Source organism: Pan troglodytes, chromosome 8 (genome assembly GCF_028858775.2).
Source record: "Pan troglodytes isolate AG18354 chromosome 8, NHGRI_mPanTro3-v2.0_pri, whole genome shotgun sequence".
NCBI lineage: Eukaryota > Metazoa > Chordata > Mammalia > Primates > Hominidae > Pan > Pan troglodytes.
Window position 1 is genome coordinate 146,101,507 of NC_072406.2, and position 27,454 is coordinate 146,128,960.

The following is a 27,454-nucleotide window of genomic DNA, read 5'->3' on the forward strand; positions in this document are numbered from 1 at the left end:
ATTGAGTGGAATAATAATAATAATATTGCTAAAAGTAGCAGCTGGCCAGGTGTGGTGGCTCACACTGGTAATCGCAACACTTTGGGAGGCTGAGGCGGGAGGATGGCTTGAGGCCAAGAGTTTGCGATAGGCCTTGGAAACAAAGGGGGAGTCACCATCCCTACAGAAAAACACATGAATTAGCCTAGTGTGGTGGCATGTTCCTGTAGTCCCAGCTACTTGGGAGGCTGAGGTGGGAGGATCACTTGAGCCCAGGGAGGCTGAGACTGCAGTGAGTCATGATCAGGCCTCTGCACTCCAGCCTGGGTGACAGAGTGAGACCCTGTCTCAAAACAACAAAAAAGTAGCAGCTAACATCAACTGACCTTTTACCAGGTGCCTACCGATACCATAGTTTAATTTCTTAGAACTGTTTCTTATTTCACTTACCAACTCTGTCTTCAGTTACTCCCAGATTTCTACTGTGTGTGTACAGATGATCTTTTGTTTGGATTGAATTGTCTCCCCAGAAGTAAGATTACTGTGAGTCATGGTGAATGGACATTCTCATTACCTTTGATGTAAATTGACAGGGTTTTGGGTGCCTCCCAGGTATAATCTTAGCACTTTGGGAGGCTAAGAGAGGAGGATTGCTTGAGGCCAAGAGTTGGAGGAGGCAGTATGGCAGTATGGTGAGACCCTGTCTCCATTATTTTAAAAAATTGACAGGCTTTACCCTGGAAGGCTTATACACAATTTAAACACCCCTCATAGTATAAGAAAGTGCCCATTTCACTGCACCTTTGCCAGCACAGGGTATTATAATTTAGTAAGTCATTTTTTGTTTGATTATTTTAAATAGACAAAAGACCTCATGTTACTCTACTTGTCACATTTCAACGTCTTTCCTCAGCTTATTAGCTCTATTTCTTTTCTGTCTGTAAATGGTTGTTGTTGTTTTGTTCTTGGAGACAGGGTCTTGCTCTGTCACCAGGCTGGACTGTAGTGGCATAATCATGCCTCACTGCAGCCTTGACCTCCCAGGCTCAAACTTCAGCATTCCGAGTAGCTGGGACTACAAGTGTGCACCACCACTCCCAGCTAACTTTTTTCTTCTTTTGGATAGAGACAGGGTCTCACTGTGTTGTCCAGACCGGTCTCTAGCTCCTGGCCTTAAGCAATCCTCCTGCATTAGCTTCTCAAATGGCTGGAATTTCAGGCATGAGCCACCATGCCTGGCCTGGGCTAGTCCCATATTCTCTAGAGTTCTCTTTACTTTGTGCTAGCCAATCTCTCATTATGCTGTTCACCTGTTATAATGAATAATTCTCCATATTAAATTTTACCACTTTAAACTTTTGAGTGGTTTATGCTTCCTGATTGGACTCTGACTAATATGTTAGGAAGGGTCCCAGGAGGTAAACCCACACAGATGGGATTTGGGCATAGGTTTGGTTTCCCAGGGGGCAGTGCTGAGCTCTTTGCCAGTGGGAAATGGGATGCTGGTGATTTCCAGTAGGTGACCTCACAGTGACTCAAGCTACCTCTTACTGTTGATTGTGATGAAATGCCAGCTGAGGCACATGCCTTGGGAGCTAAGTGGTTGCTGCCCTTGACCACTGTGAAGACTGTTTTGGGAAGGGTCGCTTTGGATGCACTTGAGCAGGGGTCCCCAACCCCTGAGCCATGGAGCCGTAGGCAGCCACACAGCAGGAGGTGAGTGGTGTCGAGTGAGGGAGTGAGGGAAGCTTCGTCTGTATTTACAGCCACTCCCCTTTGCTCACATTCCCGCCTGAGCTCCGCCTTCTCAGATGAGCAGCAGCATTAGATTCTCATAGGAGAACGCACCCTGTTGTGAACCGTGCATGTGAGGGATCTAGGTTGCGCTGTCCTTATGAGAATCTAATACCTATTGATCTGTCACTTTCTCCCATCACGCTCAGGTGGGACCATCCAGTTTCAGGAAAACAAGCTTAACACGCCCACTGATTCGACATTATGGTGAGTTCTATAATTATTTTATTATATATGGGATATATAATAAATATATATATTTATTATATATATTAATATGTTAAATATATTAATATATGAAATATATTATTATATATTGTAATAATGGAAATAAAGTCCCTAATAAATGTAAATGTGCTTAAATCTTTTGGCCCAGCTCCTACCTCCCGGCAGCCTCTCCAGGCCCAGAACTTTCTCCAGTCAACCTCTACAGACCAAGCTCATGACTCACAATGGCCTATTTAGGCCCATACCCTACGTCACGGCAGTCTCCGCAGATGAGGCTGCTGCCTCACAACAGCCTCCACAGGCACAGCTCCATCGGATATGGGATATATCCAATATCCACAGCCCACAGCTTCCTCAAGCCAAGCTCCCCAGGCCCAGGTCAGGCCTCACGGTGGCCTCTCCAGGATGAGCTCCTGCCCTCCGATGGCACCTGCAGGCCCCAAATGGTCTCCGGTCGGTGGGCTCCTCCACGCCAAGCTTGGGCCTCCCGGCGACCTCTGCAGGCCCAAGTTGTCCTGAAGTTGGCATCTCCCGGCCGTGCCTCCCAGCAAGTAAGCAAGCTCTTTTGGCTCAACTCCTGCCCAGCTCCCAACCGCCTTTGTGGGCCCCGAACTTTCTCCAGCCAAGTTCTTCGGGCCTAATTCCTGCCGCCCGGTGGCCTGTACGGGCCCAGCAATGGTTGGAGAACAGCCTATGCAGGTCCCGCTCTTGCCTCCCAGGGGCCTCTCCAGGCCCAGCTCTTGACCCCACGGCAGCCTCTCAGGGCCAAGTCCCTGCCTGCCTCCCAGCAGCCCGCGTGCGGCCCAGCTCCTCCCTCACGGTGGCCTGTTGATGCCCATGCCTCTGGTACCCTGCCCAGAGGCATGAGCCCCTGCCTCACACCGGCCCCTCCCACGCTGAGAGAGGTCAGCGTGAGCCCTTGCCTCACACCGGCCCCTCCCATGCTGAGAGAGGTCAGAGTGAGCCCCATGCCTCACACCGGCCCCTCCCATGCTGAGAGAGGTCAGCGTGAGCCCTTGCCTCACACCGGCCCCTCCCACGCTGAGAGAGGTCAGCGTGAACCCCTTGCCTCACACCGGCCCCTCCCACGCTGAGAGAGGTCGTGAGCCCTTGCCTCACACCAGCCCCTCCCATGCTGAGAGAGGTCAGAGTGAGCCCCATGCCTCACACCGGCCCCTCCCACGCTGAGAGACGTCAGCGTGAGCCCTTGCCTCATACCTTCCCCTCCCACGCTGAGAGAGGTCAGCGTGAGCCCTTGCCTCACACCGGCCCCTCCCACACTGAGAGAAGTCAGAGTGAGCCCCATGCCTCACACCGGCCCCTCCCAGGCTGAGAGAGGTCAGCGTGAGCCCTTGCCTCACACCGGCCCCTCCCACGCTGAGAGAGGTCAGCGTGAGCCCCTTGCCTCACACCGGCCCCTCCCACGCTGAGAGAGGTCAGCGTGAGCCCTTGCCTCACACCGGCCCCTCCCTCGCTGAGAGAGGTCAGCGTGAGCCCTTGCCTCACACCGGCCCCTCCCACGCTGAGAGAGGTCAGCGTGAGCCCTTGCCTCACACCGGCCCCTCCCACACTGAGAGAGGTCAGAGTGAGCCCCATGCCCCACACCGGCCCCTCCCACGCTGAGAGAGGTCAGCGTGAGCCCTTGCCTCACACCGGCCCCTCCCACGCTGAGACAGGTCACAGTGAGCCCCATGCCTCACACCGGCCCCTCCCACGCTGAGAGAGGTCAGCGTGAGCCCTTGCCTCACACCGGCCCCTCCCACGCTGAGAGAGGTCAGAGTGAGCCCCATGCCTCACACCGGCCCCTCCCACGCTGAGAGAGGTCAGCGTGAGCCCTTGCCTCACACCGGCCCCTCCCACGCTGAGAGAGGTCAGAGTGAGCCCCATGCCTCACACCGGCCCCTCCCACACTGAGAGAGGTCAGCGTGAGCCCCATGCCTCACACCGGCCCCTCCCACGCTGAGAGAGGTCAGCGTGAGCCCTTGCCTCACACCGGCCCCTCTCACGCTGAGAGAGGTCAGAGTGAGCCCCATGCCCCACACCGGCCCCTCCCACGCTGAGAGAGGTCAGCGTGAGCCCTTGCCTCACACCGGCCCCTCCCACGCTGAGAGAGGTCAGCGTGAGCCCTTGCCTCACACCGGCCCCTCCCTGGCTGACAGAGGTCAGCCTGGGCCCCATGCCTCACACCGGCCCCTCCCACAGTGAGAGAGGTCAGCATGAGCCCTTGCCTCACACCGGCCCCTCCCACGCTGAGAGAGGTCAGCGTGAGCCCTTGCCTCACACCGGCCCCTCCCACGCTGAGAGAGGTCAGAGTGAGCCCCATGCCTCACACCGGCCCCTCCCACGCTGAGAGAGGTCAGCGTGAGCCCCATGCCTCACACCGGCCCCTCCCACGGTGAGAGAGGTCAGCGTGAGCCCTTGCCTCACACCGGCCCCTCTCACGCTGAGAGAGGTCAGCGTGAGCCCCATGCCTCACACCGGCCCCTCCCACGCTGAGAGAGGTCAGCGTGAGCCCTTGCCTCACACCGGCCCCTCCCACGCTGAGAGAGGTCAGCGTGAGCCCTTGCCTCACACCGGCCCCTCCCTCGCTGACAGAGGTCAGCGTGAGCCCCTTGCCTCACACCGGCCCCTCCCACGCTGAGAGAGGTCAGCGTGAGCCCTTGCCTCACACCGGCCCCTCCCACGCTGAGAGAGGTCAGCGCGAGCCCCTTGCCTCACACCGGCCCCTCCCACGCTGAGAGAGGTCAGCGTGAGCCCTTGCCTCACACCGGCCCCTCCCACGCTGAGAGAGGTCAGCGTGAGCCCCTTGCCTCACACCGGCCCCTCCCACGCTGAGAGAGGTCAGCGTGAGCCCTTGCCTCACACCGGCCCCTCCCACGCTGAGAGAGGTCAGCGTGAGCCCCTTGCCTCACACCGGCCCCTCCCACGCTGAGAGAGGTCAGTGTGAGCCCTTGCCTCACACCGGCCCCTCCCACGCTGAGAGAGGTCAGCGTGAGCCCCTTGCCTCACACCGGCCCCTCCCACGCTGAGAGAGGTCAGTGTGAGCCCTTGCCTCACACCGGCCCCTCCCACGCTGAGAGAGGTCAGCGTGAGCCCCTTGCCTCACACCGGCCCCTCCCACGCTGAGAGAGGTCAGTGTGAGCCCTTGCCTCACACCGGCCCCTCCCACGCTGAGAGAGGTCAGCGTGAGCCCCTGCCTCAACAGGCCACCGTGAGGGAGGAGCAGGGTCGCACGCGGGCTGCTGGGAGGCAGGCAGGGACTTGGGCCTGGGAGGTCGCGGTGGGGCGAGAGCTGGGCCTGGAGACACCCCTCTGAGGGAACGGCGGGGCCTACAGACTCTGTTCTCCAGCCGGAGCTGGGACTGTTCAGGTACTGGGAGGCGGGATGTGGGTCTGAAGAGCTTGGTTGCCGAAACTTCGGGGTCTACAAACGCAGGCGGGAGCTGAGCCAAAAGAGCTTGTTTCCTGGGAGGCGGGAGATGCAGCCAGGAGAAACAGCTGTGCCTGCAGAGGCCGCCATGTGGGAGGCGGAGGCCGGGCCTCCTCAAATCGGCCTCTCCAGACCCACTTGCAGCCTCCCGGCGTCCTCCCCGGGCCCAGCTCTTCCTCCCGGCTGTGTCTCCAGGCCTGACTCTGGCCTCCCAACACCGTCTTTGGACTCAGCTCCTGCCCAGCTCCCAGCGGCCCTGGTAGGCCCACCACTTCCCGAAGCCAAGCTCCCCAGGCCCAGCTCAGGCCTCACGGTGGCCTCTCCAGGCTCAGCTCCTGCCCTCCGATGGCAAGGTCGGTGGGCTCCTCTAGGCCCAGCTTGGGCCTCCCGGCGGCCTCTGCAGGCCCAAATCGTCCTGAAGTCGGCCTCTCCAGGCCCAGCTCCGGCCTCCCGGCGGCCTCTGCAGGCCCAAGTCGTCGTCAAGTCGGCCTGGAATTGGGCCTGGAAGAGCAGCAAGTCGGCCTTCCCGGGCCCAGCTCCGTCCTCTCGGCGGCCTCTCCAGGTGCAAAACTTCCTCGAGTCAGCCTCTCCAGGCCCAGCTCCTCCTGCCTCCCAGTGGCCTCTTTCAGCCCAGACCAGCTCATGGCTCTTGGCGGCCTTCCCAGGCCCCGCTTTTGACTTTTGGTGGCCTCTTCAGGCCCAGAAGTTGACCTCCAGTGGGCCTTTGCAGGCCCGGCCTCCTGCCTCTCGAAGGCCTGCATGGGCCTGGACTCACAGCAGACTCACAGCGGACTCTCCATGCCCAGCTAGCTCTTGCCTCATTGCGGCCTCCCGAGTCCAAAGCTCCTGCCTCTCGGCCGCTTCGGCAGGCCCAGCTCCCGCCTGCCAGCGGCCTCTTTAGGCCCAGCTCATTCCTCACAACGGCCTTCCCAGGCCCCGTTTTTCCCTTCCGGCAGCCTCTTGGCCTCTAATTTGTTTATCTTTTGTGTATAAATCCCAAAATATTGAATTTTGGAATATTTCCACCATTATGTGAATATTTTGGTAGGTGATTTATTTGGGGTGAGTTTCTGCACCAAGCCCGAATTTTTTATTTTATTTTACTTATTATTTGGTGTTAAACAGGTTTAATGACGGTCACGGCAACTTTTTGGCACAATGAAAAATATCGCCCATGATCAACGTGTTCTGTTCTGGGGAAGGGGGCAAAGGCAGGGTGAATCACTTTCTTAAAAAGTATAGCTCAAGGTGGGAGTGCAGAGGGAATGGGGAGAAAACCCTCCCGCTGCCTGTGTCGAAGTGCAGGAGCCCCCACCCCCATACTCACCTGAGTCCAGCCCCCCTCTGCCCCCCGGGTGGCTCAGCCCAGCTCCTGCCTAGGAAAGCCTTAGTGTTGGGAGGGACCCTGATGACTGAGGAGCCTGGTAGCTCCAGGTCGCCCACACTTTCAGGTCTCTTGCCCCAGAAGGTGGCAGGATCCATTGGGAGGAAACAGGTCGCCTTGGAAGGCGTCCGTGGGTCCCCATCCCCAGGGGTAGGGGCCACAGGGGGCCCGCTCTGCTGCCTTGACCATACTCCTGGGCTTTGAAGGATCCTGGGCCCAGTAAGAAGGAGGTGGGTGCCAAGGTTGAGGAGGAAGCATCCGAGTATGTGTAGGGGGAGGACAGGGTGGGACCATAGACTTTGCCAAAAGCTGCAGGTGGATCGGGGGACCCTGGGGGCTCAGGATCCAGCAAGGGGCGGCAGGAGTAAAGGAGGAAGGAATGACAGGTGCAAGTACCTTCCCACCAAAGCCCTTGTTGCCCTCTGGCTCCTCCCCAGAGTTGTCCCCACTCTCAAGTCAGTCACCCACTCCTTGAACTTGAGATCAGTGTCAGTGGTGCTAAAGCCATCATCAGCAATGACATCATCACCCCCTCCTCCTCATGGATGACCGTGTGCTCCTCGTCACTCGCTATGTCCTCACTGGCCATGTGCTGGGAATGAGCATCTCAAGTGGGCAGCAGCAGGGCTGCCCACTGGTCACCTCCCTCACCAGGGGCTGCAAAGTGGCCTGGAGCTTCATACTGAGTAGAAGGCTTTGGGCCAGAGTATGATGCAGTGCCAGACACCACCTGTGTCAGTTCCTGTAGTGCCTGACGGTCTATTTCCCTGCCGTCCAGGCTGTGTACCCCCCTGTGGGAGAAGGCTTGGGCCAGGCTGAGCCAGGTTCCCTGACTGTGTGCAGCCGTTCTGCCCCACAGAAGCTGCTCCTTGGTATCCGAGCTCTGGAGTGTTTAGGCTGCAACTGACAGGAGTTCAGAGGACACCCCAGGGGCAGTGGCAGTGCCCGTCTCTGATATGCTCCGCTCCCACGAGCCCTTGTTACACTCCTGCTAGCCCCTGGCTTGTGGGCTTGGCCTCTGAGCTGGACTTCTTTCGGTCCTTGTTGCAAGTGGGCCACCTTCACCTGGAAGGCCAGGTCGTGGTATTTCTGCGTCTCATTGGGCCCCAGGGTGTACCACCGCTCGCTCAGCATCTGGCTGACGGTCCGGATATCCTGGTTGGAGTGACCCTGGTGCGCCCTGCCAGGGCCTGGTGCCGCTTGCTGAAGATCATGACCGCCACTCATGGGCCACCGGATGTGGTCCTTGTCCCATTTGTTGGGGCTGCATCCATCCTTCTCAGAAGATGAGTCCTGTTCCTTGCGCAGGGCACTGAGGGACTGGGCCTGACATCATCTGAGTGGTAGAGGCAACTGGGTGTCAGGAGACATGATGGAGAGGAAAGCATCATCATGGTCATTCTCTGTCTCACTGTCCAGCAGGGACTCCCCTGAGGGGCCCAGGGCTCCTCCTCCATGGTGGGAGGTGAGCTTTTACCAGGTTCCACCACCCCCAAAGTGTGTGGGGTTGCGGGCCCTGGGCTTTCAGGGCAGGTGGCTCCAGGGGGCTGCCCAGGGTCAACACTCCCTGTCCCACCTGGTGGATGCTCATGAGCAACAGCTGCCAACTTGGCAGGTTGTTTTCTCTGGTTGGAGGCCACTGAGTGACTGGCAGGTTGCTGGGCCTCGTGTGGCTGCAGGGAGGGGTGAGGAAGGGGATGGAGTACCAGGGGAACATGGCCACAGAGTGACCTTCCACATTCCTCCACACGAACATGCTGACGCCACGGGAGGCCTCACTGAACGCAGGCCTGGGGGCCGAGTACTTGGTCCGGGCGGGGGGTTCCTGGCAGGCGCTCACACCTCGCCCCCTCCTCAGCCAAGGTGGCTTGGGCCCAGAGAAGGGGGGGTTGGAGAGGAGCAGAAGGCCAGGCCTCAAGTTTTGTTTTTTTTGTTTTTTTGTTTTTGAAATGTAGTTTGACTCTTGTCACCCAGGCTGGAGTGCAGTGGCACGATCTCAGTGGCCTTCATACCTGGCTAATTTTTTGTATTTTTACTGGAGGTGGGGTTTTGCCATGTTGGCCAGGCTGGTCTTGACCTCCCGACCTCAGGTGATCCACCCACCTCAGCCTCCCAAAATGGGATTACAGGCATGAGCCACTGCTCCCAACTTCATTCATGTTTACTTGAAAAACTCCGTTAAGCATTTTTTTAAGGTAGACCTAGTGGTCCTGAATGCCCTCAGCTTTGTTTGTCGAGGAAGCACGTTATTTCTTTTTTCTTTCTGAAGGACAGCTTTGTCAGACATAGTATTAGTTGCTGGCAGTTTTTTTCTTTCAGCACTTTGAATGTATTACTCGAGTCTGTCCTGACCTGCAAAGTTTCTTTAACTTTTGACTATTTGATTATATTGTGACTTGGTGAGTATCTATTTGGTTTGAACCTCTTTAGGAATCTTTAAGCTTCATGGATTTAGATGTCTAAATCTTTCCCATGATTTAGGCAGTTTTCAGCCATTCTTTAAATAAGCTTTCTTCTCCTTTCTCTACTTTCCTTCCCAAACTCCCATAACCTGACAATGGTTTGCCTAATGGTGTCTTGTTGGCTTTCTTTTCTCTGTCTTTTTTTCTTTTTCTTTTTCTTTTTTTTTTTTTTTTTTGAGACAGAGTCATGCTCTGTCACCCAGGCTGGAGTGCAATGTGTGGTCTCGGCTCACTAGGGTTAGGGTTAGGGTTTTAGGGTTGTTAGGGTTAGGGTTTTAGGGTTGTTAGGGTTAGGGTTTTAGGGTTGTTAGGGTTAGGGTTAGGGTTTTAGGGTTGTTAGGGTTAGGGTTAGGGTTTTAGGGTTGTTAGGGTAAGGGTTAGGGTTTTAGGGTTGTTAGGGTTAGGGTTTAGGGTTAGGGATAGGGTTAGGGTTAGGGTTTAGGGTTAGGGTTCGGGTTCGGGTTCCGGTTAGGCTTAGGGTTTAGGGTTAGGGTTAGGGTTATTGGTTAAAGTTAGGGTTAGGGTTCGGGTTAGGGGTTAGGGTTTAGGGTTAAGGTTAGGGTTATTGGTTAGGGTTAGGGTTCGGGTTTGGGTTCTGGTTGAGGTTGGGGTTTGGGTTCGGGTTCGGGTTAGGGTTAGGGTTAGGGTCAGGGGTTAGGGGTTAGGGGTTAGGGTTTGGGGTTAGGGGTTAGGGTTAGGGTTAGGGTTTTTGGTTAGGGTTTGGGTTCGGGTTGGGGTTGTGGTTTGGGTTAGGGTTAGGGTTAGGGTTAGGGTTTGGTGTTAGCGTTAGGGGTTAGTGGTTAGGGTTAGTGTAGGGGTTAGGAGTTAGGGGTTAGGGTTAGGGTTTTGTGTTAGGTTTAGGGTTAGGGAAGGGTTAGGGTTAGGGTTAAGGTTAGGGTAAAGGCGTTAGGGTTAGGGTTAGATTACAATTTCTAACCTGTTTTATTTTGTTTTTTTTCTGAGACAGGGTCTCCCTCTGTTGTCCAAGGCTGGAGTGTAGTAGTGCTATCGCAGCTGACTGCAGCCTCAACCTTCCAGGCTGAAGCGATCCTCCTACCTCACCCTCCCACGTGGCTGAGACTACAGGTGCTTGACACTATGCCCAACTAATATTTGGAATTTTCGTATACGTGGATTCCAGAGGGGTGACAGCGAAACGTGAGTAAGCATGGATTTTGGTATATGCAGAGATGGGGTGCTGGAACTGATTCTGTATACTGAGGGACGACGACTGTATATGTTTTTACAATTACGCTGTAGGATACATTCTGTTGCATAGCCTTGAAAATAATCATTTTTAATTGAGTGGAATAATAATAATAATATTGCTAAAAGTAGCAGCTGGCCAGGTGTGGTGGCTCACACTGGTAATCGCAACACTTTGGGAGGCTGAGGCGGGAGGATGGCTTGAGGCCAAGAGTTTGCGATAGGCCTTGGAAACGCAGGGGGAGTCACCGTCCCTACAGAAAAATACATGAATTAGCCTAGTGTGGTGGCATGTTCCTGTAGTCCCAGCTACTTGGGAGGCTGAGGTGGGAGGATCGCTTGAGCCCAGGGAGGCTGAGACTGCAGTGAGTCATGATCAGGCCTCTGCACTCCAGCCTGGGTGACAGAGTGAGACCCTGTCTCAAAACAACAGAAAAGTAGCCGCTAACGTCAACTGAACTTTTATACCAGGTGCCTATTGATACCATAGTTTAATTTCTTAGAACTGTTTCTTATTTCACTTACCAACTCTGTCTTCAGTTACTCCCAGATTTCTACTGTGTGTGTCCAGATGACCTTTTGTTTAGATTGAATTGTCTCCCCAGAAGTAAGATTACTGTGAGTCATGGTGAATGGACATTCTCATTACCCTTGATGTAAGTTGACAGGGTTTTGAGTGCCTCCCAGCTATAATCTTAGCACTTTGGGAGGCCAAGAGAGGAGGATTGCTTGAGGCCAAGAGTTGGAGGAGGCAGTATGGCAGTATGGTGAGACCCTGTCTCCACTATTTTAAAAAATTGACAGGCTTTACCCTGGAAGGCTTATACACAATTTCAACACCCCTCGTAGTATAAGAAAGTGCCCATTTCACTGCACCTTTGCCAGCACAGGGTATTATAATTTAGTAAGTCATTTTTTGTTTGATTATTTTAAATAGATAAAAGACCTCATGTTACTTTACTTGTCACATTTCAACATCTTTCCTTAGCTTATTAGCTCTATCTCTTCTCTGTCTGTAAATGGTTGTTGTTGTTGTTTTGTTCTTTGAGACAGGGTCTTGCTCTGTCACCAGGCTGGACTGTAGCGGCATAATCATGCCTCGCTGCAGCCTTGACCTCCCAGGCTCAAACTTCAGCATTCCGAGTAGCTGGGACTACAAGTGTGCACCACCACTCCCAGCTAACTTTTTTTCATTTTTTTTTTGGATAGAGACAGGGTCTCACTGTGTTGTCCAGACCGGTCTCTAGCTCCTGGCCTTAAGCAATCTTCCTGCATTAGCTTCTCAAATGGCTGGAATTTCAGGCATGAGCCACCATGCCTGGCCTGGGCTAGTCCCATATTCTCTAGAGTTCTCTTTACTTTGTGCTAGCCAATCTCTCATTGTGCTGTTCACCTGTTATAATGAATAATTCTCTGTATTAAATTTTACCACTTTAAACTTTTGAGTGGTTTATGCTTCCTGATTGGACTCTGACTAATATGTTAGGAAGGGTCCCAGGAGGTAAACCCACACAGATGGGATTTGGGCATAGGTTTGGTTTCCCAGGGGGCAGTGCTGAGCTCTTTGCCAGTGGGAAATGGGATGCTGGTGATTTCCAGTAGGTGACCTCACAGTGACTCAAGCTACCACTTACTGCTGATTGTGACAAAATGCCAGCTGAGGCACATGCCTTGGGAGCTAAGTGGTTTCTGCCCTTGACCACTGTGAAGACTGTTTTGGGAAGGGTCGCTTTGGATGCACTTGAGCAGGGGTCCCCAACCCCTGAGCCATGGAGCCGTAAGGAGCCACACAGCAGGAGGTGAGTGGTGTCCAGTGAGGGAGTGAGGGAAGCTTCGTCTGTATTTACAGCCACTCCCCTTTGCTCACATTCCCGCCTGAGCTCCGCCTTCTCAGATGAGCAGCAGCATTAGATTCTCACAGGAGAACGCACCCTGTTGTGAACCGGGTATGTGAGGGATCTAGGTTGCGCTGTCCTTATGAGAATCTAATACCTATTGATCTGTCACTTTCTCCCATCACGCTCAGGTGGGACCATCCAGTTTCAGGAAAACAAGCTTAACACGCCCACTGATTCGACATTATGGTGAGTTCTATAATTATTTTATTATATATTACAGTGTAATAATGGAAATAAAGTGCCTAATAAATGTAAATGTGCTTACATCTTTTGGCCCAGCTCCTACCTCCCGGCAGCCTCTCCAGGCCCAGAACTTTCTCCAGTCAGTCTCTACAGACCAAGCTCCTGACTCACAATGGCCTATTTAGGCCCATACCCTACGTCACGGCAGTCTCCGCAGATGAGGCTACTGCCTCACAACAGCCTCCACAGGCACAGCTCCATCGTTACAATGGCCTCTTTAGACCCAGCTCCTGCCTCCCAGCCTTCTCTCCAGGCCCTGAACTTTCTCCGTAAGTTGAGGTAGCTGGGACTGTAGGTATACATGACGATACTTGGGTAATTTTTAAATTGTTTTGTAGACATGGGGTCTCACTTTGTTGGCCAGGCTGGTTTCAAACTAATGGCCTCAAGTGACCCTTCCACCCCTGCCTCCCATCCTCGAGGTATTTGCCACCACAAGGAGCACTTGTTCAATTTTCTAAAAAAAAAACTTCTAAAGTAAGGCTGTGGGATGATGGCAGGAAGATAAAAGAAAAACAGAAGAATAAGTTAAAGTGACTTATTCACACATATTCTTTTGGCAGCAAGAAGAACTTTTAGTATATACATTCCTTACAAACAAACAAAGGGCAGGTAAACAATGTTGTATAGGAACTTCAACACACACTGTACAGTATTCCCACTTTGCTGACATAAGTTACGGAAATTTCGTAGTTTACTTGAGTGTCGCTACCAGTGTTTTGCTTCTCTGATGATTTTTATCAACTTCCTCATCTGTTAACTTCTCTCCAAGGTATGTCATGTCACGACATACTGCCGCTGCACGAACATGGCCAGTGTCTTCCTATTCAACATGTAGAATGCTTTCCTAATTTCTCTTTTTACTCTCTGTCTTTGTGTTCTGCATTTTCCTTACTTTTATTGTCAGAAACTCCAGAAAGTCAATCGTACTAATTTATCACGATTTGCTTTATTAATTTATACTTTGCTTATATGGAATTTTGCCCAGCAGACCTCATTACAGTTTCTAACCTGTTTTATTTATTTATTTATTTTCCGAGACAGGGTCTCCCTCTGTTGTCCAAGGCTGGAGTGTAGTAGCGCTATCGCAGCTGACTGCAGCCTCAACCTTCCAGGCTGAAGCGATCCTCCCACCTCAACCTCCCACGTGGCTGAGACTACAGGTGCTTGCCACTATGCCCAACTAATATTTGGAATTTTCGTATACGTGGATTCCAGAGGGGTGACAGCGTAACGTGAGTAAGCATGGATTTTGGTATATGCAGAGATGGGGTGCTGGAACTGATTCTGTATACTGAGGGATGACGACTGTATATGTTTTTACAATTACGCTGTAGGATACATACTGTTGCATAGCCTTGAAAATAATCATTTTTAATTGAGTGGAATAATAATAATAATATTGCTAAAAGTAGCAGCTGGCCAGGTGTGGTGGCTCACACTGGTAATCGCAACACTTTGGGAGGCTGAGGCGGGAGGATGGCTTGAGGCCAAGAGTTTGCGATAGGCCTTGGAAACGCAGGGGGAGTCACCATCCCTACAGAAAAACACATGAATTAGCCTAGTGTGGTGGCATGTTCCTGTAGTCCCAGCTACTTGGGAGGCTGAGGTGGGAGGATCACTTGAGCCCAGGGAGGCTGAGACTGCAGTGAGTCATGATCAGGCCTCTGCACTCCAGCCTGGGTGACAGAGTGAGACCCTGTCTCAAAACAACAAAAAAGTAGCAGCTAACATCAACTGACCTTTTACCAGGTGCCTACCGATACCATAGTTTAATTTCTTAGAACTGTTTCTTATTTCACTTACCAACTCTGTCTTCAGTTACTCCCAGATTTCTACTGTGTGTGTACAGATGATCTTTTGTTTGGATTGAATTGTCTCCCCAGAAGTAAGATTACTGTGAGTCATGGTGAATGGACATTCTCATTACCTTTGATGTAAATTGACAGGGTTTTGGGTGCCTCCCAGGTATAATCTTAGCACTTTGGGAGGCTAAGAGAGGAGGATTGCTTGAGGCCAAGAGTTGGAGGAGGCAGTATGGCAGTATGGTGAGACCCTGTCTCCATTATTTTAAAAAATTGACAGGCTTTACCCTGGAAGGCTTATACACAATTTAAACACCCCTCATAGTATAAGAAAGTGCCCATTTCACTGCACCTTTGCCAGCACAGGGTATTATAATTTAGTAAGTCATTTTTTGTTTGATTATTTTAAATAGACAAAAGACCTCATGTTACTCTACTTGTCACATTTCAACGTCTTTCCTCAGCTTATTAGCTCTATTTCTTTTCTGTCTGTAAATGGTTGTTGTTGTTTTGTTCTTGGAGACAGGGTCTTGCTCTGTCACCAGGCTGGACTGTAGTGGCATAATCATGCCTCACTGCAGCCTTGACCTCCCAGGCTCAAACTTCAGCATTCCGAGTAGCTGGGACTACAAGTGTGCACCACCACTCCCAGCTAACTTTTTTCTTCTTTTGGATAGAGACAGGGTCTCACTGTGTTGTCCAGACCGGTCTCTAGCTCCTGGCCTTAAGCAATCCTCCTGCATTAGCTTCTCAAATGGCTGGAATTTCAGGCATGAGCCACCATGCCTGGCCTGGGCTAGTCCCATATTCTCTAGAGTTCTCTTTACTTTGTGCTAGCCAATCTCTCATTATGCTGTTCACCTGTTATAATGAATAATTCTCCATATTAAATTTTACCACTTTAAACTTTTGAGTGGTTTATGCTTCCTGATTGGACTCTGACTAATATGTTAGGAAGGGTCCCAGGAGGTAAACCCACACAGATGGGATTTGGGCATAGGTTTGGTTTCCCAGGGGGCAGTGCTGAGCTCTTTGCCAGTGGGAAATGGGATGCTGGTGATTTCCAGTAGGTGACCTCACAGTGACTCAAGCTACCTCTTACTGTTGATTGTGATGAAATGCCAGCTGAGGCACATGCCTTGGGAGCTAAGTGGTTGCTGCCCTTGACCACTGTGAAGACTGTTTTGGGAAGGGTCGCTTTGGATGCACTTGAGCAGGGGTCCCCAACCCCTGAGCCATGGAGCCGTAGGCAGCCACACAGCAGGAGGTGAGTGGTGTCGAGTGAGGGAGTGAGGGAAGCTTCGTCTGTATTTACAGCCACTCCCCTTTGCTCACATTCCCGCCTGAGCTCCGCCTTCTCAGATGAGCAGCAGCATTAGATTCTCATAGGAGAACGCACCCTGTTGTGAACCGTGCATGTGAGGGATCTAGGTTGCGCTGTCCTTATGAGAATCTAATACCTATTGATCTGTCACTTTCTCCCATCACGCTCAGGTGGGACCATCCAGTTTCAGGAAAACAAGCTTAACACGCCCACTGATTCGACATTATGGTGAGTTCTATAATTATTTTATTATATATGGGATATATAATAAATATATATATTTATTATATATATTAATATGTTAAATATATTAATATATGAAATATATTATTATATATTGTAATAATGGAAATAAAGTCCCTAATAAATGTAAATGTGCTTAAATCTTTTGGCCCAGCTCCTACCTCCCGGCAGCCTCTCCAGGCCCAGAACTTTCTCCAGTCAACCTCTACAGACCAAGCTCATGACTCACAATGGCCTATTTAGGCCCATACCCTACGTCACGGCAGTCTCCGCAGATGAGGCTGCTGCCTCACAACAGCCTCCACAGGCACAGCTCCATCGGATATGGGATATATCCAATATCCACAGCCCACAGCTTCCTCAAGCCAAGCTCCCCAGGCCCAGGTCAGGCCTCACGGTGGCCTCTCCAGGATGAGCTCCTGCCCTCCGATGGCACCTGCAGGCCCCAAATGGTCTCCGGTCGGTGGGCTCCTCCACGCCAAGCTTGGGCCTCCCGGCGACCTCTGCAGGCCCAAGTTGTCCTGAAGTTGGCATCTCCCGGCCGTGCCTCCCAGCAAGTAAGCAAGCTCTTTTGGCTCAACTCCTGCCCAGCTCCCAACCGCCTTTGTGGGCCCCGAACTTTCTCCAGCCAAGTTCTTCGGGCCTAATTCCTGCCGCCCGGTGGCCTGTACGGGCCCAGCAATGGTTGGAGAACAGCCTATGCAGGTCCCGCTCTTGCCTCCCAGGGGCCTCTCCAGGCCCAGCTCTTGACCCCACGGCAGCCTCTCAGGGCCAAGTCCCTGCCTGCCTCCCAGCAGCCCGCGTGCGGCCCAGCTCCTCCCTCACGGTGGCCTGTTGATGCCCATGCCTCTGGTACCCTGCCCAGAGGCATGAGCCCCTGCCTCACACCGGCCCCTCCCACGCTGAGAGAGGTCAGCGTGAGCCCTTGCCTCACACCGGCCCCTCCCATGCTGAGAGAGGTCAGAGTGAGCCCCATGCCTCACACCGGCCCCTCCCATGCTGAGAGAGGTCAGCGTGAGCCCTTGCCTCACACCGGCCCCTCCCACGCTGAGAGAGGTCAGCGTGAACCCCTTGCCTCACACCGGCCCCTCCCACGCTGAGAGAGGTCGTGAGCCCTTGCCTCACACCAGCCCCTCCCATGCTGAGAGAGGTCAGAGTGAGCCCCATGCCTCACACCGGCCCCTCCCACGCTGAGAGACGTCAGCGTGAGCCCTTGCCTCATACCTTCCCCTCCCACGCTGAGAGAGGTCAGCGTGAGCCCTTGCCTCACACCGGCCCCTCCCACACTGAGAGAAGTCAGAGTGAGCCCCATGCCTCACACCGGCCCCTCCCAGGCTGAGAGAGGTCAGCGTGAGCCCTTGCCTCACACCGGCCCCTCCCACGCTGAGAGAGGTCAGCGTGTGCCCCTTGCCTCACACCGGCCCCTCCCACGCTGAGAGAGGTCAGCGTGAGCCCCTTGCCTCACACCGGCCCCTCCCACGCTGAGAGAGGTCAGCGTGAGCCCCTTGCCTCACACCGGCCCCTCCCACGCTGAGAGAGGTCAGCGTGAGCCCTTGCCTCACACCGGCCCCTCCCTCGCTGAGAGAGGTCAGCGTGAGCCCTTGGTTCACACCGGCCCCTCCCACGCTGAGAGAGGTCAGCGTGAGCCCTTGCCTCACACCGGCCCCTCCCACACTGAGAGAGGTCAGAGTGAGCCCCATGCCTCACACCGGCCCCTCCCACGCTGAGAGAGGTCAGCGTGAGCCCTTGCCTCACACCGGCCCCTCCCACGCTGAGACAGGTCACAGTGAGCCCCATGCCTCACACCGGCCCCTCCCACGCTGAGAGAGGTCAGCGTGAGCCCTTGCCTCACACCGGCCCCTCCCACGCTGAGAGAGGTCAGAGTGAGCCCCATGCCTCACACCGGCCCCTCCCACGCTGAGAGAGGTCAGCGTGAGCCCTTGCCTCACACCGGCCCCTCCCACGCTGAGAGAGGTCAGAGTGAGCCCCATGCCTCACACCGGCCCCTCCCACACTGAGAGAGGTCAGCGTGAGCCCCATGCCTCACACCGGCCCCTCCCACGCTGAGAGAGGTCAGCGTGAGCCCTTGCCTCACACCGGCCCCTCTCACGCTGAGAGAGGTCAGAGTGAGCCCCATGCCCCACACCGGCCCCTCCCACGCTGAGAGAGGTCAGCGTGAGCCCTTGCCTCACACCGGCCCCTCCCACGCTGAGAGAGGTCAGCGTGAGCCCTTGCCTCACACCGGCCCCTCCCTGGCTGACAGAGGTCAGCCTGGGCCCCATGCCTCACACCGGCCCCTCCCACAGTGAGAGAGGTCAGCATGAGCCCTTGCCTCACACCGGCCCCTCCCACGCTGAGAGAGGTCAGCGTGAGCCCTTGCCTCACACCGGCCCCTCCCACGCTGAGAGAGGTCAGAGTGAGCCCCATGCCTCACACCGGCCCCTCCCATGCTGAGAGAGGTCAGCGTGAGCCCCATGCCTCACACCGGCCCCTCCCACGGTGAGAGAGGTCAGCGTGAGCCCTTGCCTCACACCGGCCCCTCCCACGCTGAGAGAGGTCAGCGTGAGCCCTTGCCTCACACCGGCCCCTCCCACGCTGAGAGAGGTCAGCGTGAGCCCTTGCCTCACACCGGCCCCTCCCTCGCTGACAGAGGTCAGCGTGAGCCCCTTGCCTCACACCGGCCCCTCCCACGCTGAGAGAGGTCAGCGTGAGCCCTTGCCTCACACCGGCCCCTCCCACGCTGAGAGAGGTCAGCGCGAGCCCCTTGCCTCTCACCGGCCCCTCCCACGCTGAGAGAGGTCAGCGTGAGCCCTTGCCTCACACCGGCCCCTCCCACGCTGAGAGAGGTCAGCGTGAGCCCCTTGCCTCACACCGGCCCCTCCCACGCTGAGAGAGGTCAGCGTGAGCCCTTGCCTCACACCGGCCCCTCCCACGCTGAGAGAGGTCAGCGTGAGCCCCTTGCCTCACACCGGCCCCTCCCACGCTGAGAGAGGTCAGTGTGAGCCCTTGCCTCACACCGGCCCCTCCCACGCTGAGAGAGGTCAGCGTGAGCCCCTTGCCTCACACCGGCCCCTCCCACGCTGAGAGAGGTCAGTGTGAGCCCTTGCCTCACACCGGCCCCTCCCACGCTGAGAGAGGTCAGCGTGAGCCCCTTGCCTCACACCGGCCCCTCCCACGCTGAGAGAGGTCAGTGTGAGCCCTTGCCTCACACCGGCCCCTCCCACGCTGAGAGAGGTCAGCGTGAGCCCCTGCCTCAACAGGCCACCGTGAGGGAGGAGCAGGGTCGCACGCGGGCTGCTGGGAGGCAGGCAGGGACTTGGGCCTGGGAGGTCGCGGTGGGGCGAGAGCTGGGCCTGGAGACACCCCTCTGAGGGAACGGCGGGGCCTACAGACTCTGTTCTCCAGCCGGAGCTGGGACTGTTCAGGTACTGGGAGGCGGGATGTGGGTCTGAAGAGCTTGGTTGCCGAAACTTCGGGGTCTACAAACGCAGGCGGGAGCTGAGCCAAAAGAGCTTGTTTCCTGGGAGGCGGGAGATGCAGCCAGGAGAAACAGCTGTGCCTGCAGAGGCCGCCATGTGGGAGGCGGAGGCCGGGCCTCCTCAAATCGGCCTCTCCAGACCCACTTGCAGCCTCCCGGCGTCCTCCCCGGGCCCAGCTCTTCCTCCCGGCTGTGTCTCCAGGCCTGACTCTGGCCTCCCAACACCGTCTTTGGACTCAGCTCCTGCCCAGCTCCCAGCGGCCCTGGTAGGCCCACCACTTCCCGAAGCCAAGCTCCCCAGGCCCAGCTCAGGCCTCACGGTGGCCTCTCCAGGCTCAGCTCCTGCCCTCCGATGGCAAGGTCGGTGGGCTCCTCTAGGCCCAGCTTGGGCCTCCCGGCGGCCTCTGCAGGCCCAAATCGTCCTGAAGTCGGCCTCTCCAGGCCCAGCTCCGGCCTCCCGGCGGCCTCTGCAGGCCCAAGTCGTCGTCAAGTCGGCCTGGAATTGGGCCTGGAAGAGCAGCAAGTCGGCCTTCCCGGGCCCAGCTCCGTCCTCTCGGCGGCCTCTCCAGGTGCAAAACTTCCTCGAGTCAGCCTCTCCAGGCCCAGCTCCTCCTGCCTCCCAGTGGCCTCTTTCAGCCCAGACCAGCTCATGGCTCTTGGCGGCCTTCCCAGGCCCCGCTTTTGACTTTTGGTGGCCTCTTCAGGCCCAGAAGTTGACCTCCAGTGGGCCTTTGCAGGCCCGGCCTCCTGCCTCTCGAAGGCCTGCATGGGCCTGGACTCACAGCAGACTCACAGCGGACTCTCCATGCCCAGCTAGCTCTTGCCTCATTGCGGCCTCCCGAGTCCAAAGCTCCTGCCTCTCGGCCGCTTCGGCAGGCCCAGCTCCCGCCTGCCAGCGGCCTCTTTAGGCCCAGCTCATTCCTCACAACGGCCTTCCCAGGCCCCGTTTTTCCCTTCCGGCAGCCTCTTGGCCTCTAATTTGTTTATCTTTTGTGTATAAATCCCAAAATATTGAATTTTGGAATATTTCCACCATTATGTAAATATTTTGGTAGGTGATTTATTTGGGGTGAGTTTCTGCACCAAGCCCGAATTTTTTATTTTATTTTACTTATTATTTGGTGTTAAACAGGTTTAATGACGGTCACGGCAACTTTTTGGCACAATGAAAAATATCGCCCATGATCAACGTGTTCTGTTCTGGGGAAGGGGGCAAAGGCAGGGTGAATCACTTTCTTAAAAAGTATAGCTCAAGGTGGGAGTGCAGAGGGAATGGGGAGAAAACCCTCCCGCTGCCTGTGTCGAAGTGCAGGAGCCCCCACCCCCATACTCACCTGAGTCCAGCCCCCCTCTGCCCCCCGGGTGGCTCAGCCCAGCTCCTGCCTAGGAAAGCCTTAGTGTTGGGAGGGACCCTGATGACTGAGGAGCCTGGTAGCTCCAGGTCGCCCACACTTTCAGGTCTCTTGCCCCAGAAGGTGGCAGGATCCATTGGGAGGAAACAGGTCGCCTTGGAAGGCGTCCGTGGGTCCCCATCCCCAGGGGTAGGGGCCACAGGGGGCCCGCTCTGCTGCCTTGACCATACTCCTGGGCTTTGAAGGATCCTGGGCCCAGTAAGAAGGAGGTGGGTGCCAAGGTTGAGGAGGAAGCATCCGAGTATGTGTAGGGGGAGGACAGGGTGGGACCATAGACTTTGCCAAAAGCTGCAGGTGGATCGGGGGACCCTGGGGGCTCAGGATCCAGCAAGGGGCGGCAGGAGTAAAGGAGGAAGGAATGACAGGTGCAGGTACCTTCCCACCAAAGCCCTTGTTGCCCTCTGGCTCCTCCCCAGAGTTGTCCCCACTCTCAAGTCAGTCACCCACTCCTTGAACTTGAGATCAGTGTCAGTGGTGCTAAAGCCATCATCAGCAATGACATCATCACCCCCTCCTCCTCATGGATGACCGTGTGCTCCTCGTCACTCGCTATGTCCTCACTGGCCATGTGCTGGGAATGAGCATCTCAAGTGGGCAGCAGCAGGGCTGCCCACTGGTCACCTCCCTCACCAGGGGCTGCAAAGTGGCCTGGAGCTTCATACTGAGTAGAAGGCTTTGGGCCAGAGTATGATGCAGTGCCAGACACCACCTGTGTCAGTTCCTGTAGTGCCTGACGGTCTATTTCCCTGCCGTCCAGGCTGTGTACCCCCCTGTGGGAGAAGGCTTGGGCCAGGCTGAGCCAGGTTCCCTGACTGTGTGCAGCCGTTCTGCCCCACAGAAGCTGCTCCTTGGTATCCGAGCTCTGGAGTGTTTAGGCTGCAACTGACAGGAGTTCAGAGGACACCCCAGGGGCAGCGGCAGTGCCCGTCTCTGATATGCTCCGCTCCCACGAGCCCTTGTTACACTCCTGCTAGCCCCTGGCTTGTGGGCTTGGCCTCTGAGCTGGACTTCTTTCGGTCCTTGTTGCAAGTGGGCCACCTTCACCTGGAAGGCCAGGTCGTGGTATTTCTGCGTCTCATTGGGCCCCAGGGTGTACCACCGCTCGCTCAGCATCTGGCTGACGGTCCGGATATCCTGGTTGGAGTGACCCTGGTGCGCCCTGCCAGGGCCTGGTGCCGCTTGCTGAAGATCATGACCGCCACTCATGGGCCACCGGATGTGGTCCTTGTCCCATTTGTTGGGGCTGCGTCCATCCTTCTCAGAAGATGAGTCCTGTTCCTTGCGCAGGGCACTGAGGGACTGGGCCTGACATCATCTGAGTGGTAGAGGCAACTGGGTGTCAGGAGACATGATGGAGAGGAAAGCATCATCATGGTCATTCTCTGTCTCACTGTCCAGCAGGGACTCCCCTGAGGGGCCCAGGGCTCCTCCTCCATGGTGGGAGGTGAGCTTTTACCAGGTTCCACCACCCCCAAAGTGTGTGGGGTTGCGGGCCCTGGGCTTTCAGGGCAGGTGGCTCCAGGGGGCTGCCCAGGGTCAACACTCCCTGTCCCACCTGGTGGATGCTCATGAGCAACAGCTGCCAACTTGGCAGGTTGTTTTCTCTGGTTGGAGGCCACTGAGTGACTGGCAGGTTGCTGGGCCTCGTGTGGCTGCAGGGAGGGGTGAGGAAGGGGATGGAGTACCAGGGGAACATGGCCACAGAGTGACCTTCCACATTCCTCCACACGAACATGCTGACGCCACGGGAGGCCTCACTGAACGCAGGCCTGGGGGCCGAGTACTTGGTCCGGGCGGGGGGTTCCTGGCAGGCGCTCACACCTCGCCCCCTCCTCAGCCAAGGTGGCTTGGGCCCAGAGAAGGGGGGGTTGGAGAGGAGCAGAAGGCCAGGCCTCAAGTTTTGTTTTTTTTGTTTTTTTGTTTTTGAAATGTAGTTTGACTCTTGTCACCCAGGCTGGAGTGCAGTGGCACGATCTCAGTGGCCTTCATACCTGGCTAATTTTTTGTATTTTTACTGGAGGTGGGGTTTTGCCATGTTGGCCAGGCTGGTCTTGACCTCCCGACCTCAGGTGATCCACCCACCTCAGCCTCCCAAAATGGGATTACAGGCATGAGCCACTGCTCCCAACTTCATTCATGTTTACTTGAAAAACTCCGTTAAGCATTTTTTTAAGGTAGACCTAGTGGTCCTGAATGCCCTCAGCTTTGTTTGTCGAGGAAGCACGTTATTTCTTTTTTCTTTCTGAAGGACAGCTTTGTCAGACATAGTATTAGTTGCTGGCAGTTTTTTTCTTTCAGCACTTTGAATGTATTACTCGAGTCTGTCCTGACCTGCAAAGTTTCTTTAACTTTTGACTATTTGATTATATTGTGACTTGGTGAGTATCTATTTGGTTTGAACCTCTTTAGGAATCTTTAAGCTTCATGGATTTAGATGTCTAAATCTTTCCCATGATTTAGGCAGTTTTCAGCCATTCTTTAAATAAGCTTTCTTCTCCTTTCTCTACTTTCCTTCCCAAACTCCCATAACCTGACAATGGTTTGCCTAATGGTGTCTTGTTGGCTTTCTTTTCTCTGTCTTTTTTTCTTTTTCTTTTTCTTTTTTTTTTTTTTTTTGAGACAGAGTCATGCTCTGTCACCCAGGCTGGAGTGCAATGTGTGGTCTCGGCTCACTAGGGTTAGGGTTAGGGTTTTAGGGTTGTTAGGGTTAGGGTTTTAGGGTTGTTAGGGTTAGGGTTTTAGGGTTGTTAGGGTTAGGGTTAGGGTTTTAGGGTTGTTAGGGTTAGGGTTAGGGTTTTAGGGTTGTTAGGGTAAGGGTTAGGGTTTTAGGGTTGTTAGGGTTAGGGTTTAGGGTTAGGGTTAGGGATAGGGTTAGGGTTAGGGTTTAGGGTTAGGGTTCGGGTTCGGGTTCCGGTTAGGCTTAGGGTTTAGGGTTAGGGTTAGGGTTATTGGTTAAAGTTAGGGTTAGGGTTCGGGTTAGGGGTTAGGGTTTAGGGTTAAGGTTAGGGTTATTGGTTAGGGTTAGGGTTCGGGTTTGGGTTCTGGTTGAGGTTGGGGTTTGGGTTCGGGTTCGGGTTAGGGTTAGGGTTAGGGTCAGGGGTTAGGGGTTAGGGGTTAGGGTTTGGGGTTAGGGTTTAGGGTTAGGGTTAGGGTTTTTGGTTAGGGTTTGGGTTCGGGTTGGGGTTGTGGTTTGGGTTAGGGTTAGGGTTAGGGTTTGGTGTTAGCGTTAGGGGTTAGTGGTTAGGGTTAGTGTAGGGGTTAGGAGTTAGGGGTTAGGGTTAGGGTTTTGTGTTAGGTTTAGGGTTAGGGAAGGGTTAGGGTTAGGGTTAAGGTTAGGGTAAAGGCGTTAGGGTTAGGGTTAGATTACAATTTCTAACCTGTTTTATTTTGTTTTTTTTCTGAGACAGGGTCTCCCTCTGTTGTCCAAGGCTGGAGTGTAGTAGTGCTATCGCAGCTGACTGCAGCCTCAACCTTCCAGGCTGAAGCGATCCTCCTACCTCACCCTCCCACGTGGCTGAGACTACAGGTGCTTGACACTATGCCCAACTAATATTTGGAATTTTCGTATACGTGGATTCCAGAGGGGTGACAGCGAAACGTGAGTAAGCATGGATTTTGGTATATGCAGAGATGGGGTGCTGGAACTGATTCTGTATACTGAGGGACGACGACTGTATATGTTTTTACAATTACGCTGTAGGATACATTCTGTTGCATAGCCTTGAAAATAATCATTTTTAATTGAGTGGAATAATAATAATAATATTGCTAAAAGTAGCAGCTGGCCAGGTGTGGTGGCTCACACTGGTAATCGCAACACTTTGGGAGGCTGAGGCGGGAGGATGGCTTGAGGCCAAGAGTTTGCGATAGGCCTTGGAAACGCAGGGGGTGTCACCGTCCCTACAGAAAAATACATGAATTAGCCTAGTGTGGTGGCATGTTCCTGTAGTCCCAGCTACTTGGGAGGCTGAGGTGGGAGGATCGCTTGAGCCCAGGGAGGCTGAGACTGCAGTGAGTCATGATCAGGCCTCTGCACTCCAGCCTGGGTGACAGAGTGAGACCCTGTCTCAAAACAACAGAAAAGTAGCCGCTAACGTCAACTGAACTTTTATACCAGGTGCCTATTGATACCATAGTTTAATTTCTTAGAACTGTTTCTTATTTCACTTACCAACTCTGTCTTCAGTTACTCCCAGATTTCTACTGTGTGTGTCCAGATGACCTTTTGTTTAGATTGAATTGTCTCCCCAGAAGTAAGATTACTGTGAGTCATGGTGAATGGACATTCTCATTACCCTTGATGTAAGTTGACAGGGTTTTGAGTGCCTCCCAGCTATAATCTTAGCACTTTGGGAGGCCAAGAGAGGAGGATTGCTTGAGGCCAAGAGTTGGAGGAGGCAGTATGGCAGTATGGTGAGACCCTGTCTCCACTATTTTAAAAAATTGACAGGCTTTACCCTGGAAGGCTTATACACAATTTCAACACCCCTCGTAGTATAAGAAAGTGCCCATTTCACTGCACCTTTGCCAGCACAGGGTATTATAATTTAGTAAGTCATTTTTTGTTTGATTATTTTAAATAGATAAAAGACCTCATGTTACTTTACTTGTCACATTTCAACATCTTTCCTTAGCTTATTAGCTCTATCTCTTCTCTGTCTGTAAATGGTTGTTGTTGTTGTTTTGTTCTTTGAGACAGGGTCTTGCTCTGTCACCAGGCTGGACTGTAGCGGCATAATCATGCCTCGCTGCAGCCTTGACCTCCCAGGCTCAAACTTCAGCATTCCGAGTAGCTGGGACTACAAGTGTGCACCACCACTCCCAGCTAACTTTTTTTCATTTTTTTTTTGGATAGAGACAGGGTCTCACTGTGTTGTCCAGACCGGTCTCTAGCTCCTGGCCTTAAGCAATCTTCCTGCATTAGCTTCTCAAATGGCTGGAATTTCAGGCATGAGCCACCATGCCTGGCCTGGGCTAGTCCCATATTCTCTAGAGTTCTCTTTACTTTGTGCTAGCCAATCTCTCATTGTGCTGTTCACCTGTTATAATGAATAATTCTCTGTATTAAATTTTACCACTTTAAACTTTTGAGTGGTTTATGCTTCCTGATTGGACTCTGACTAATATGTTAGGAAGGGTCCCAGGAGGTAAACCCACACAGATGGGATTTGGGCATAGGTTTGGTTTCCCAGGGGGCAGTGCTGAGCTCTTTGCCAGTGGGAAATGGGATGCTGGTGATTTCCAGTAGGTGACCTCACAGTGACTCAAGCTACCACTTACTGCTGATTGTGACAAAATGCCAGCTGAGGCACATGCCTTGGGAGCTAAGTGGTTTCTGCCCTTGACCACTGTGAAGACTGTTTTGGGAAGGGTCGCTTTGGATGCACTTGAGCAGGGGTCCCCAACCCCTGAGCCATGGAGCCGTAAGGAGCCACACAGCAGGAGGTGAGTGGTGTCCAGTGAGGGAGTGAGGGAAGCTTCGTCTGTATTTACAGCCACTCCCCTTTGCTCACATTCCCGCCTGAGCTCCGCCTTCTCAGATGAGCAGCAGCATTAGATTCTCACAGGAGAACGCACCCTGTTGTGAACCGGGTATGTGAGGGATCTAGGTTGCGCTGTCCTTATGAGAATCTAATACCTATTGATCTGTCACTTTCTCCCATCACGCTCAGGTGGGACCATCCAGTTTCAGGAAAACAAGCTTAACACGCCCACTGATTCGACATTATGGTGAGTTCTATAATTATTTTATTATATATTACAGTGTAATAATGGAAATAAAGTGCCTAATAAATGTAAATGTGCTTACATCTTTTGGCCCAGCTCCTACCTCCCGGCAGCCTCTCCAGGCCCAGAACTTTCTCCAGTCAGTCTCTACAGACCAAGCTCCTGACTCACAATGGCCTATTTAGGCCCATACCCTACGTCACGGCAGTCTCCGCAGATGAGGCTACTGCCTCACAACAGCCTCCACAGGCACAGCTCCATCGTTACAATGGCCTCTTTAGACCCAGCTCCTGCCTCCCAGCCTTCTCTCCAGGCCCTGAACTTTCTCCGTAAGTTGAGGTAGCTGGGACTGTAGGTATACATGACGATACTTGGGTAATTTTTAAATTGTTTTGTAGACATGGGGTCTCACTTTGTTGGCCAGGCTGGTTTCAAACTAATGGCCTCAAGTGACCCTTCCACCCCTGCCTCCCATCCTCGAGGTATTTGCCACCACAAGGAGCACTTGTTCAATTTTCTAAAAAAAAAATTTCTAAAGTAAGGCTGTGGGATGATGGCAGGAAGATAAAAGAAAAACAGAAGAATAAGTTAAAGTGACTTATTCACACATATTCTTTTGGCAGCAAGAAGAACTTTTAGTATATACATTCCTTACAAACAAACAAAGGGCAGGTAAACAATGTTGTATAGGAACTTCAACACACACTGTACAGTATTCCCACTTTGCTGACATAAGTTACGGAAATTTCGTAGTTTACTTGAGTGTCGCTACCAGTGTTTTGCTTCTCTGATGATTTTTATCAACTTCCTCATCTGTTAACTTCTCTCCAAGGTATGTCAT

General features: G+C 53.7%; 2 protein-coding genes and 1 pseudogene across 2 annotated transcripts; 2 read left to right on the forward strand and 1 right to left on the reverse strand.

Annotated features, from left to right (window-relative positions):
* The first annotated feature begins 5,293 nt into the window (after window positions 1-5,293).
* On the forward strand, window positions 5,294-6,609 carry LOC134807085 (putative uncharacterized protein FLJ44672). Its single transcript, XM_063781225.1, has one exon. It carries the CDS (start codon window positions 5,481-5,483, stop codon window positions 6,330-6,332), a length of 852 nt encoding a protein of 283 aa, XP_063637295.1. The 5' UTR covers window positions 5,294-5,480; the 3' UTR covers window positions 6,333-6,609.
* A 12,734-nt stretch (window positions 6,610-19,343) lies between these two features.
* Window positions 19,344-20,518, forward strand: LOC112207835 (putative uncharacterized protein FLJ44672). Its single transcript, XM_063781221.1, has one exon. The coding sequence runs from the start codon at window positions 19,531-19,533 to the stop codon at window positions 20,380-20,382; it is 852 nt and encodes a 283-aa protein (XP_063637291.1). The 5' UTR covers window positions 19,344-19,530; the 3' UTR covers window positions 20,383-20,518.
* A 44-nt stretch (window positions 20,519-20,562) lies between these two features.
* On the reverse strand, window positions 20,563-27,454 carry LOC134807050 (protein capicua homolog; annotated as a pseudogene).